This window comes from Larus michahellis, chromosome 4 (genome assembly GCF_964199755.1).
Source record: "Larus michahellis chromosome 4, bLarMic1.1, whole genome shotgun sequence".
Classification (NCBI taxonomy): Eukaryota; Metazoa; Chordata; class Aves; order Charadriiformes; family Laridae; genus Larus; species Larus michahellis.
Window position 1 is genome coordinate 88,834,100 of NC_133899.1, and position 14,041 is coordinate 88,848,140.

General features: G+C 39.5%; 1 protein-coding gene across 19 annotated transcripts in view; it reads right to left on the reverse strand.

The window, feature by feature from the left end:
* Positions 1–14,041, reverse strand: part of ANO5 (anoctamin 5) — a 60,619-nt gene that overhangs the window by 33,944 nt on the left and 12,634 nt on the right. For 7 of the 19 annotated variants that reach the window (XR_012586902.1, XR_012586903.1, XM_074586294.1 and 4 more), the window contains exons 2-4: positions 13,822–13,866; positions 10,844–10,914; positions 4,139–4,186 (exon numbers count right to left, since the gene is read on the reverse strand). Coding sequence is in view for 17 of the 19 variants with exons in the window: in XM_074586294.1 (XP_074442395.1) it covers positions 4,139–4,186; positions 10,844–10,914; positions 13,822–13,866 (164 nt within the window). In the remaining 2 variants the exon portion in view is untranslated. The remainder of the gene's footprint in view (positions 1–4,138; positions 4,187–10,843; positions 10,915–13,821; positions 13,867–14,041) is intronic. The other 12 variants (XM_074586305.1, XM_074586302.1, XM_074586306.1 and 9 more) reach the window with 3 other exon arrangements.

The following is a 14,041-nucleotide window of genomic DNA, read 5'->3' on the forward strand; positions in this document are numbered from 1 at the left end:
AAGAAGCGAAGCAGAATTTTCCTATTCTATTTTGTGCTTACACGTTGGTTTTGTTGGGGTTTTTTTTTTTTTTGTAAATATAATTGTGACCATGAGCAATTTGCAACTGTTTAGACATGAATTACGCATAGAACCACACCAGCAACTACGTAGCACCAACAGTACTGGAAAGGGAACCCCAAAGTGCACTGTAACAACTTACAATGTTGGGAATCGGCTTAAAAACAGACCAAATACCAATTCAAAAAGACAGAGATTGTGTGAGCACAGACATTGTCCTACTGAATTAACAAAATCCATATACACAAAGGAAAAAACCCAGTAAATAATATTTACTTCAAAAAAACCCTCCTGCCAAAGGAGCGTCCCAAATTCTTTGGGTAGCACAGTTATAATTAGATTATTGCATACAATTGAAGTAATACTTTATCTTTAGTGCCATCAAAGTTTGCTCATTTTCTAAGATCTATCGGAATCCTGCTCAGTCATTAAAGGCCTGAGTAGCAATTGAAGAAGATGCAGTAGTCATCGTTGGATCTGCTTTGAGAAGGGGAATACTCATCACTTCTCTTTCCTTCTGTACATAGGATTATTCATCATGGATAGTGATGGTCCTACTTATTAAACCTGTAAATTATTCCTTTCCATTTTACTGCATTTGGATTTCACAAGAAGAACATGATCGGTCTTGCATATTCATGCAATTGTGTGCAGAAATGTGCACTTAACAGGTTTAAAATATATAAAATGTTACTAATTTGCACTGGTTGAATCAGTGAATCATAAAACATTAGGGATTAGTACATCTTATTTCTTAACAGCTCTTTCTAGAACCGTATTCAAATTAATTGATCTTAGACAACCACCTGCAGTTATTAAATGAAGTCACACCTCATCAGAGCCGATATTGTATGACCTGTACCTTCTGGAATACAAGTAACCAAATTAAAACTTCCCAAGGCAGCACAGATAGCAAGCAGAAGCTTTTGAATAATTGAATTCCCAATGAGGAATTACAGAAGAGATGGAGCCTCAAGGTGTATGGTGAAAACTCAAGAGGCACCAGCCACAAGTTGCAACAAGGGAAATTCCAACTGGATGTGAGGGTGTGGTTGAGCAGGAACAGGTAGAACAGGTTGCCCAGAGAGACTGAATAATCTCCATTCCTGGAGACCAGACAGCTTGACCAAACAAGGCCCTGACTGAGCAACCTGATCCAAGTCTGAAGTCGGCCTTGTCTTGAGTAGGAGGCTGGCCTAGAGACCTCCAGAGGTCCCTTCCAATCCAAGTCACCATATGATTCCATGAAATGGTGTTACCACAAGTGTTTAGCATTTACCAGTGCTTCCAAAAGTTGGATAAATCCATCAGCTACAAAGCAAGTTTACGAAAAACTACGTGTTCAGAAACAAATACTACCTTCCCATTTTCCTGTAGTAACTCTCCATTTTTAGTAGCCTAATTATCTCTGTAAGAACTAAGTGATTTCATAGGCTGTGGACAGATCTGCTAACCAAATGCTGTAACGGTCTATCATAAAGAGCTAAATTTTCGTGTGGCTACAGAAGTGCAAACTTAGTGGATTCATACAGAATTACATTAATAGTCCTAGTTATCCCATAACTGTTATGTTCTGTCTAGACATCTAGGTCAGGGTATGGTACTGTGTTCCACCAAACAACCCTCCAGGTATCTAGACTGGGCATCCTCACGTTAGACATGAACTAAAGCCCTGCAGTAGGAAACCCTGACTCAAACAGGAGGGGTTACAGGAAAAGACCAAGACATCAGTATGGAAATAAACAAAGCACAGCTCAAGACAAAGTAAGGCTGTAACACCCCATGTTTGGTTCTGCCCGAACTGGTTTGGGTAAAGCGTGTAAATGCTGGCTGGTGGTCGCAGGCTACATTCAAACCCAGCAACACTCTCTCACAGTGCTAAATACTTGATGAGCAGGCCTTGGCCATCTTGCTCCCACAGGTGGCTCAGAGAGGCTTCTCCAGGGCCAAGGCAAACAAGCCAGCCACCGCGAACAGGAGAGGGGAAAGCGAGCCGCTGGATGTGGCGTCAACTGCTAAAAACTAACAGAAAGGGCTTCAGAGAAACAACTTGGGATGAAAGCTGAAGAGGCTTCCGAATGCATTTCCGTGGCTCTGCTCACCCACCAAACCACACGGAGAGCTGACCTCGGGCAGGACAATCAGCTCGCCCTCGGTGGTCTACTGATCTCACAGTACCTGAAGAGCAAATATATTTTGCAGATTATACCTGAATGATTTAATCCTGTATATCTCCCCAGGACTCAGAGGGATCTCTATTTCTGGCCATCCACCTAGGAGGAAATTTATGTCCTTACAGGGCACTCAGCACAGCTCTCTCCTTGCGGGCAATGGAGCTTCCTCCAACTACACCTTGCTACTACGTATCCTTGCCCTCTCCACGGCTGTACTTCAAAGACAGAGGAACTCGGTTTAGAGCAATACTTTTCAGATTAACATTCAGTCAGAATTATTTTATTTACTACATACCTTTGATAATCATACAGGCAAATTAGTTTTTAATCACAGACAATGTAACAAACAAAAATAACTATTACAAATTACAAAATTTACGAATTAACAATCCACTGCAGAAAAATTTTCAGAATATGGAAATGGACAAAAATATACAGGGTTTGAAAGCTGAATCAAAATACAAGAAAATCCTTCAAAATTGCAAGAGTAGGAAACATTCAATGGCTTAAAAACAAAATTTTCACCCTCACTTAGATCCCTAGCTCACACAAAATATTTATATAGCCCCCTTTTCACAGAATTAAACATTTTCACAGCTATAGGAGAAACACGCCGATTAAAGTGCTGCTGTGCTAAATATAACTGTTTGATAAAATTTATTTCCAAAAGGAAAGAGCTCCTGGAAATGCACTTCCGCAACATATGAAAATATACAGGCACTCTACTGAAAATCAAAAAGGCAAACTCCTGGTTCACGCACAGTAAACTCGGTTCTCGTTACACCAGAGATCACCTTCGCGTGAGGTTCTCTTCAGTATTTCTTCCTTGGAGGAATCCACGCAACTGGAGTGCTTTACCCACTTCAAAGAGCAACACTCTTCACACCACACATCCCCATTTCCAGTTATGCTTCATGCAGGCTACAAAGCTGCGTACAAAACCATAACCTTCCCCATGAATAGAAACACAAAACCCCAGTATTTCTTGTAGCTAAAACTTGCAAGCTACTTTTTGCACCGTTATCACACTTGTGTTTCAATTTTGAACCACGTGAAAATCTGAAAGCTTGAAAACATGCATTTCAAAGCAGTTTAAGACACCGAGATGTTCGCACTAAAATTGAAATGCGCAGAAAATGCCTCTCTGGATAAAAGAACACATTAAACAAGAACAGAACAAAGAAAAATAAAAAAATATGCTAAGAGAGCATATGTGTTAATGTAAGACACCAGAGCCCAACGTAAGCAAGCAGACAGTTTTAATATACCTCAGCATGTACTTCTTCAGGTATCTTAAATTAATTTTTGTACGTTTTTTTTCTCCAGAAAAGAATAATGGTTATTTTAAGTCTTCTGATATATTTGACAATTAATAAAATTCTCTTGTCTGAAATTGTGAATTTCAGTAAGAGGCTGTTTTGAGCCTTTCCTTATTACTTACTACAATAAGAAAAAAAAGGCAATACATTTCCAATGGTGTCAGTGTTTGTTTCTTGCTCTTTAAAACATTTTAAAAGTATCATGCTGACTCAGAGAGCCCTCCAGATTATTATGATAAAAAGGAAGCCCATATCTGTTAATAACACCATAGTCAGAATATCTCTTATATCCCATCAAACCAAAACAATGATAAAAAAAGCAAACTTTCCAGTTTACTCCACCAATACTTAACTTTTCAATTTTGTCTGTTATCCTTTCGATTTGCTTGAATTTATCATTTAAGCCATCACCAGGAATAAACTCAAAAGCCACATTCGTTTTTATGTGCTAGAAAAACAATTCTTTTTGGAAGGATGGCTTCCTTGAAACTGGAAAATTTTCTGGTGAGGGACTTGTTGGCATACGGTAATAGAAGACGCCACACAAATTCATGCAAGGAAGCATGAATATTGCTTACTGCTTACCACTTGATGTTCAGGGATGAGTAAAGTAGTCTCAGTGCTGTTTAGGCCCTGCCAGTGGCATCACGGGAAAAACATAATGTTGTTAGCGATGATGCAAAGGATGCTTTAAAATAAAAGGCTATTTCAGAAGAAACAGTGTAGCTGCTGCTTGTAAGTTCCTGAAAAGCTATTCTGAGTGACAGGTGGATGTTTGGTCTAGGTAGTCAAAAGTTTAAACAAACCTCCGCTTCCCCAGATGAGCTGGGTCTCTGGCCTACACCACTGACTTTTACGCAGCCCGTAATGACTGTCGGATGTTAATAAGAATAACTTTTATTAAAAGCTACACAGTATTCCTCACTATTTCCATTATAAAAAATAAAGCCTAAACAACCCGGCACTGCTTTCTGTTTACAAGCTGATAAAGAACAACTTTTAACAGCACTTTTTGTTACGTTAATAGCAAAGAGAGAAAACGTACATAGCACAGATGGCTGCACTCGCATTCAGAACAAGCGAGACATCCCTTACTTAGCTATTTTTTCAATACAAACTTAAATTACACCGTGTGAACTGAAGGAAGACAAATGCGAGGAGGCAAATCATTAATCTCATAGTGTAGACAAGGCAAATTGGTATCAGTAATTGTAGTAGCTATGCTTAATGAGACTAGCGAGGGCTTCCCAGCTTCCAGTTCTGATACAAGCCTGGTGGGGCCCTACCCTGCTTTTAATTGTAGAAGATCCGGGTGCTCATTATTTTCCTGTATGTGGGCCCGGAGGGTGCTGCAACGTCCTCTGGTCCGACTCCGCACAGGGGTGACAGGGACATCAACAGCAGAGGACCCTGCAGAGCACAGTTACCCTCCACAGACGCGTCCGTGGGCTTGGACAAGCAAAGGATTTTGAGATCAGGCTTCGGTAGTGCAATGAATAATGGTTTGCAACACCGAAGCTGTTTCTCAATATCTCATTCTGTTAGTCCAGTATTTCTCACACTGTGCCTTTGTTTTGCTACTGAAAACAAAACACAGACGGGTTAAAACAGTGCAACCAAATAGGGTGAGCGCATTATGAAAATATGACAGCTCTCTATGAAATTAAATTGACTTCCAACAGAAGCAGAATACCAATTCCATTTCATTATTGTATCATCATCCGTTGTTTTAGAGTTGTAATATTTCAAAAAGTGTATTTCCCATAATCCAGTTTTCAAAAAGTACTGTCTATGTTTTTTGAAATTAGAAATGAGTATTTTTCACTTTTATTGCAATTTTTCTTGAGAGAAACCACACAGGTCCACTCCTATAATTTTGGGAAACAAACACGCTATTTTTGTTCCTGTTTACATTGCAAGTAATACATACACACATCTTTACATTCTTTCTTAATGATGCCATCTCTGAGTATTTGCTTATCTAGATAAGACAAAAAATGCCCTTTTCAGAATTCAGTCAAATAAACAGAGAAAGATCGATCTGGTTTTTGGCAAGGAATCCACGTGAGAAACAGTGCAAATATAAATAGCTGCACTGTGCTCTTACCCTAAGATAGTCTGAACTGGGTTTAGAAGTCTAATCCTCGCGTCACGGCTGCTACTGGAAAAACCTGCACTATTTGTAGAGATCTAAGGGATGAGACACTTAAGTGGCGAGTTTTTCCTCCAGTTATGCACTGAAATTATCTGCCATTTAAAGTACCGTACGAATTCGACATCAATGAAAGCGCAGCCTTGCTTTTCATGGCTGCCCTGCGGCTCCTGACCTCTCCATTGCACGCTCACCCCCCCGCAAAGCTGGCCCCCTTCCATCTGCTCTCCTCCCTGTCCTCCTCCCACCCACAGCTTCCCACCTCCTCCACGACTAAACGTAAGTTCGGGGTTTAGCCACCCACTGACCCCCATATGCTGCCCACATTGCTCCACTCCAAAATAAAATTTTAATAGGTTTAGTGACACACTGAACTGTGGGATGAAGACACACAGCTGGCAGAATTCAGCTGCTAAAACCCCACTGCACGTTCCCATTCCATTTTGTGAAACACTGTCCTGGTAAACTGGGGAACTTACTCTGCTCTCAGCCCAACTCTCTGAATTTAATTAGCTCAAGTCGTGGGGGTTAAGTATTGCAAAACTGGTGATATACCAAACATACCTTTTCCTGCACATTTAAAATGTAAGAACTCTTGTCCACAGACACCACTCTTTCATTATACGCCAAAGTCTACGTACAGCACAAAGGTGCTCCAATTTTGATAACACATGACCCCCAAAACAAGAACCAACCAGTGCCTTCAGAAACACTCCATCAGCCCAACTTCATTGAGGGGAAAACCAAGAATGCAGAAGGCTGGCAGTGGTGGCAGTAGTGTTGGGCTGATCCTTCAAACTTTGGAATTTACTCTTGTCAATCTTTAACGCACTCTCTCTCCAAAATATTCCTCAGAAGCCTTTTTGTATTTCCTTCTAGATTTTGGAACTGATTTGGTCTGTCTTCACAATACTAATAACAGTATTTTATTTTTCTTTACTTGAAACCCACTGGTCTGAATTGAAAAAATGAACACGCATGAAAAGTAACGTAAATTATGATAGTGTTTCTTCAGAAAAAAAAAATAAATCAATTCATTTGGAACACCTGCAGCACCTGCTGCTCTCAAAAAAAATAATCTGTCATACCCCTAATTTTGGTAAAACGCATTGCTTTAGTACATTTGATGGCGCTCTACCAATTTACTGCTGCTAACCTGGTTTAAGCAAAGACTGCTTGTTCTCAGATTTTCTCATGTTCAAGTTACAATATGGAAAAATACTGATTAACAGGAATTTTTAGTGAGTGTTTCATTGGTGTGAAATTAGCAAGAAAGGTGAAAATTTCATATATAAGTGTGCAAAGTTAATTCCCACCTTCTCACAGCTCAAATAGGGCACGATCCCGCAGCTTTACTCAGGGAATAGTGCAACCCCCTGACTTTCATAAGGGTGAGTCACATTTTAAGTGACTTTATTCTACTTAATTGGAACAGCAGACAGACAAATAATCCTCAGTATACACCTCTTACAGATATCAATAAATGACAATGTAGTTAGTGATTCCATCTTCCATAAAACCTGTACTAATTTTACAATTATCCCACTTGAAAGGCCTAAAATTTTACTATCAGGAAATTTCATATAAATTCCATTTTTTAACCTTTCTCCCAGTCTTGAATTATTTATCTCACCTTCTTCCCTCTTAAGAATAGGAACGCTATTTTGTCAGTGGGTCTCATCCTCGTTTACTCTGTCACTTGAACAACTAGTGATAATCACTGAACAGAGATGTACCGTGCTATCAAAACAGAACTGTGCTATTATATTTTTTTTCTAGCTCTCCCTTTGCACCAGTATAAAGCACAGAGGAAAAACAGATTCTCAGGTTTTATTTCATTCATTTTCCAATTTGCTTGAAAGGACTTGCAGAGGCATTTATGTATTTCTTGGAACAGGAACTCCACAAAAACTAATTCAGGTAGATTCTACACAGAGACTCAATTAGGACAGTTGCCTATCCCTAAGAGAAGTGGCTGTCTGCGAATTACTGATTTAACAACAAGATAATTTGAAACAGTCCCCACTGCAGCAGCTATTTGAAAAATATCCCTATCATATCCTTTTTTTTTTTTTTCCTCTCCAGTCTGCTCTTTGCTGAAAACATCTTGTTGCCTCCCTGCATGACAAAGGGTCTGGAAAGGATGCGTGCTAGAAGGCTTGTAATACGAAGAGCTGTTGAACTCCAAGTGATCCCGTTTCTTTTGTTTTTGTGGGAGATTAAAAAGAAAAAAAAAATAAGGAGACTCAACAAGAAGCAGATAAAAGAAAAAAAACAGGATAAAAGTAGGGAAGAAGCAGGTGGTTTGAGCACAAATGCAAAGCCATAAGGAAGGACCAAATGCACCACTGATTAGAGACGCAATTGCTTCTGAGTCCTGGACATCATCCGACTTTTGTATGTATGTTGGCAGGCTTCACCACAGACTATTTTTCACCTTCATTTTTGTTTAACTTGCATCATTCCTTATGTACAAATCACATACTCCTTTACAGATTACAAAAGAAAAAAAATTGCCACTGAATGATGGGTAGGTAACATTTTCTGCTCTCCATGTTTGAATCTAGATTTCTTTTTCTGCCTTCCTCTGTTGCTACATCAACAATAAGGCCGTAGCTTTTTCTCCCTACTGCTGAGCAGACGCATACTGTTACTGTGTTTCATGTTTCTTCTCTTCCAAAAGAAAAGACAACCCAAGCATAATGAAGTTGTGACCTGAATGCAAATTCATTTAACTATTTCCCAATGGTCTTTTTATAAATGAATTCCATTTCCGTTTTAAAATTACCTGACTTAAATTGTTTTAAGACTTCCAAGTGTTCATATTTTCCAATTGCAGCAACAAAGGTAAGTACACGGTTGAGTAACAGGAAAATTACCAACCTATCACCAGAGTAAAATTACAAAATAGAGAAGTGTGCTATCTCTCAATAAAAGAACAAAGCATTTTGACCTGAGCTCAAGAGGGTCTTGGCGAAAAGAGGAGAAACCATGGATTGTCTTTCATGCCAAGAGAGATGATCCTGCTCAATTCTATGGGAATGCATCAAGGATGACAAAAGGCAGCCTAGCGCAGAACCGAGGGAAAAGAAATTCTTCCAGTTTGTGGAGAAGAAAACAAGTTGTGACAACACATGAAGATAAAGGATTAGCACTATACGAAAAAAATGAGGGCTATCTTACTATTGGAATGAACTCATGGAAAGACTTTAAGGAGAGACTTAACCTGAATATCTAGGACATTAATCATCAAGAACTAAGCCTGTCATGGCTGATGAGAGTGTGAAACTGGGCAAGAAGATTAACTCTGTAACTGTATGCCTGCCTAATGCATAGAAAGCAAAAATCAGATAAATGAAACTATATCAGGAGACATGGGGTAGGATAATGCAAAGCACAGAAAAACACTAACTTAAATGTAAGCAAGCATCAGATAACTGGCTGATCTGGAGAAATAAAGTATCTAAGGCCAAATAAGCCCTCTCTTCTCAGAGGGAGAGAGGAAAATAACGAAACAAAAATCCCAGAGTCATCAAGCCAACTACAGGCTAATATGACAATACTTTGTGACATTTAAGAACAAATTATGAAGAAAAAAAAATTATGTAAGGAACATGCATAAGTAGGAAACAAGAGAAAAGACAGCATGAAGTTACCAAGGAGAGATTTTTGAGAGGGTAACCAGGGATATGTTTCATAAAGAGACTACCTCCCAGACAAGAAAGTGCTGAAGATCAAACCCTCCTTTTCTACCTCATCGTGAATCTTTCACCCTTCAAACAAAGTTCATATCCCTTGTCTCTACAAATCCCATGCCTCTACATAAGACACATGCGTTGCACCCTTTCTCCCACGCCTTTTCCTGTGTGCTAAGTCATGAAATTAATTCTTTCAGGCTTTGGTGAAATAGGTCATCTCCATCTACTCAGAGACACTCAAAAGGAACTCGGAATCTGCTTCAGACTCCGAAGCTTATCATGGTATGATGAGTCATACGCTGTAATTTGAGATCGTATCTGCCCAGGGTTCAGTGAAGTATTTGATATGGCTCTTCACTGAGAATTTTCCAGGAGAAAGAGATTACTACAACTCCCACAGTAGATTGAGAAAGCAGCAGGGTGAACATACTAACAATTTTTAAGATGGAACCAATAGATTTATGAAAACTTTTAGGTGATATGGTTGCATGTGCTAACAAGATGAAGACCTGTGTAATCTAGGAAGCACTTCCAAGTTCTGTCTTCACAGGGCCATCTCCAAATTTGCCTCTTAGAGGTAGGTGAGGACATGTTTTACTCCAAAGACGTTCAGCAGAACAGCTACAGTTTTTCAACACTCGATTCAAAAGACATCATTTCTGATGAGTTCTCTTTACTTTGACAGAGCAACTATTTCTTTTCCTATCTAAAACTCTTCCTATCTTCCTCTAAGCATATAATAACCATAATAAAGAAATCAGACAATAGAAATTAAAATAAAATGCCAATTTCAAGACTGCATATTTTCAATATTCTTTTTAAATCTGTTTCTTAACTGAATAGTAACCACACACTGCTATCTATTTAAGATATTGTGTACTGTACGTATTAAGCAATGAAGTACTGTGAAAAAAAGAATAGCTGATGATACTTTTTGTTTTGCCCATGTTGAAAGGAAGAGGTATCCTTATAACTCAAATCTTCATTTGCTTTCTCATAAATCTTGCTGCACTGTCAAAAAGTTCCTAGAGCAGAGGAACGCAGAAGTGCCTTAAATTCCCTAGCAAGCCAGCAATACAATATGGAGCAAAAAACAAAGTGTTGAGTTTGTGCAGAAGCATTATGTTTTTCCAATTGCCAAAATATTAAATGATCATGTGATTCTCATTTCAAGACTGATACTGGAAACACCGTTTTGTACTACTATTGTGTTGTAGCGCTAACATGCGGAACTCTCTCAAAACACTCAATGAGTAGCAGTGTTACTTTCATGGGTTTGCTCCTTCAGAACACTAGAGGAAGAAAATGTTTGCGTGGACAAAAAAGAAGGTACGAGATAATCTAAAAGAAATATTTTTAAGACTAATTCTGCCTTTCACAGAGACTGTTCATTTTTCTTCCTACCACCAGTATGTTAACGCCATTGGTACTGTACCTTACCTCAGAGCTGCTTGGGGCTTCTGATCCTGTGGTTGAAATAGTTTCACATAAAGGTCCATTGCATTCTTCCCCTAAGGAACATTGAAAGAAAGATTCACATAAATACATTCCTTATTTTCAAGTATGATCGTATCTGAAAATGAAGTGAACCCTGAAAGCGTGGAACTATGAACAAGCAAAAGCTGGAAAACAGTACTCAGCTACATAAAGTCTTCAAGAATGGTTCTTTGAAGGGAAAAAACACTGCGAGACACAATATACTCAGTCAGTACTATCTAGTTGTAACCTTGCAGTCACAGAAATACATTTTTAAATGCCACAAACAAAAATCTGTCAGCATCACATATTTGATGAGATAAAATTCCTTCTTGTCTCAAATGTCTGATAGGTGACTGTGAAAGTCTCACATCTGGAGCCTTCCTGCCTCCATTTTGAAAGTTCAATTATCTCTGGGGTTGCTTGCTAGAAATTGAATTATTTTTGTGTTGCTAAGGGATTAATGGTGCATAATCTCAAGATTACAGACGCCCACATAATGGAGATATGGAGACAGGATCAAGAACAGTAATGTCAACTTAAATTACCAAGCTTCTTCTTGTTCAAAAAAACCCCCAAAACAACAAAAAACCACCACCTTCATTTTAACAACACTATTGAACTCCCAACACGACTTTGCTGCAAATATAGTCAGTCCACCAAGGACACTGTTACTTAAATGTTAACATTATAGGGGAAAATCATATTGGATATCTTCAGATCCCTAAATCATACTGAGATGTTTGCTGGGTTTGTGGCTCTGGACCTACTGTGTCAACAATTCCTTCCGGAGAGCAATTCAGAACCCATAAACTAGGCTCCTGCTCCAAGTTTTTGTAAACAACCATGTCTCTGCTGATTAGACAGACAGACCAGTCTCCTAAATCAGGCATCTAAACAGCTCTACCACCAATGCGAAAGGATAAGCAGTTTTGAAAACAGCTCATCACAACCTAGAGCAGGCACCTAAGAAAGTTGCCTCTTTCTTCCAAAAAAAAAAAAAAAAGGATTCGTCATACTCCTTTCTCCATCAAACAGCAAGGAAGTATTGAAAGAAAAAAAGTAGAGGAAACAAAATCCTCTCAAGCTTTGTCTAAATTCACTTACAGAAAAAGGTCTCTGTAATTTATAACTGTACGTATGATGCGATGAGAAACTGGGCGACAGTATATAATAGTATATAACATACAGTGAAGAGGTTTCTGAATGCTCAGACATTCAAAGTTGTTGCATGCCATTTTGCTAAAGCAAACTGCGCCTGCAAAATCTCTATTAGTTGATATAATTTGAACACTTAAGTTTTATTCAGCACCTGTAGAAAGATGTTTGCATATGCTGATACAAATTGAGAGGCCAGTGTTAAGTCAGATCTAAAAAGTTAGCGTGCAAGTAAATAATCTGGGATCATTCTGCCTGCCCAAATATATTACAAATGCTACAGGGACTACGCTGTAAGACAGACCACCAAACACAGAAAAGGTTTACAGGAACAGCTTCAGCACAGAACTGAATTCACTTCACCTCCCAACACAGCACAAGCGCTTAACACATATGAGAAACAAATGGCACATAATGGGAGAAGATTATAGTAAGAACACAAAAGTCTTGACTCAAAAAACAGCTAACACAATATTCAGATTAACTTACTTGAGAAGCTGCTTCTGCAAGAACATTCCTAAACAGAGGGTCTAGCTTCATAGAGTGCTGCGCAGGAGAGCAGACCACTGCCCGATGGAAGAAAGGGATCCTCACCATGATGCTCTGCTGCCTGCTCTGCCTACAGCCCTGGGAAGCAGGTGGCTGCTGCAGCTTTGGCCAAAGGTAGCCATCCCAGGAGCAGAAAGCCCAAACGTTTGGTCACACAACCCTCCATGGCAGAAGCAGCCTGGCACCTTGTCCCTGGAGCAGTAACATTCAATTTGCCTGTGCTGCTGAGAGGACTTGACCTGATTCCACGGCCTACAACAGCAGCCTTGGTGTCTGTTTTTTCTGGATTTCCTTTCTGCAGTTGTGAAAGTTTAACCTCAGGAACAAGTGCAATTCAGATTTCTACATTTCAAATGCATTCCCAGTATCATGTTTAGCTTGGAGAAGAGGCGGCTGAGGGGAGACCTCATTGCCCTCTACAACTCCCTGAAAGGAGGCTGGAGAGAGGTGGGTGTTGGCCTCTTCTCCCAGGTGAATAATGACAGGACCAGAGGAAATGGTCTGAAGTTGCGGCAGGGGAGGTTTAGGTTAGATATTAGGAAGAATTACTTTACTGAAAGAGTGGTGAGGCACTGGGACAGCCTGCCCAGGGAGGGGGTTGAGTCACCATCCCTAGAGGTGTTTAAGGAACGTCTAGATGTGGCACTTCAGGGCATGCTCTAGTGGCAGAGATTGTAGGGGGTTTTTTGTGTGTGTATGGTTAGACTTGATGATCTCAAAGGTCCTTTCCAACTATGAAAATTCTATCATTCTATAGCTGATTACTTAGGCAACTTGTGGATGCAAATCCTCTTGGTATCTGCTCCAGGGGAGTGAAACTGAATAACCCTAGTGCAGCACACAAGACGGCAAAAAGAGAATGCAAAACATGTATTAACTGAGAAGTACAACATACTTAATATGTTCACTCCTTGAAAAACATATAAACAGGTTCCTAAGCAATATAAGAAATCCATGTCCAAGTCATGTAGGAAGGCATAAAGGAGCCGCAACCCAGAACTGCAACAAGCACCAGGAACAAAGATGCACAATTAGTTCTTAACCAAGACTTGCCCACAGATAGCTAAAAATTGACTTGTATACCACATTGCAAAAAGCTTGGCTCATATGTGATATCAATGACTCATACAAACTTAAGTTTGATTTCCAAGAGGCTCTCAGTAGGATAAAAAAACAAAAAGGGACAGAGGACACACACAAGAGGGAGGATGACGCAACACTGGTTAGTACAATACCTTCTGACCGCGACGGCTTGAACTTGGTGAGAATCGCAATGTCATCTTTAAAAGGAAAAAACACTTCAGTAAGGCCCAGAAGTACAATCCACTTTTAACATGAACCTGTTTAATAATTCTCCTCTATCCTTTACAATACGGCCATTATATCCAATAAAAGAATAAGCCCTGGAAACCAGAGACTGCAACCTAGACAGAAAGCATGGAGCAGGTTCCTCTT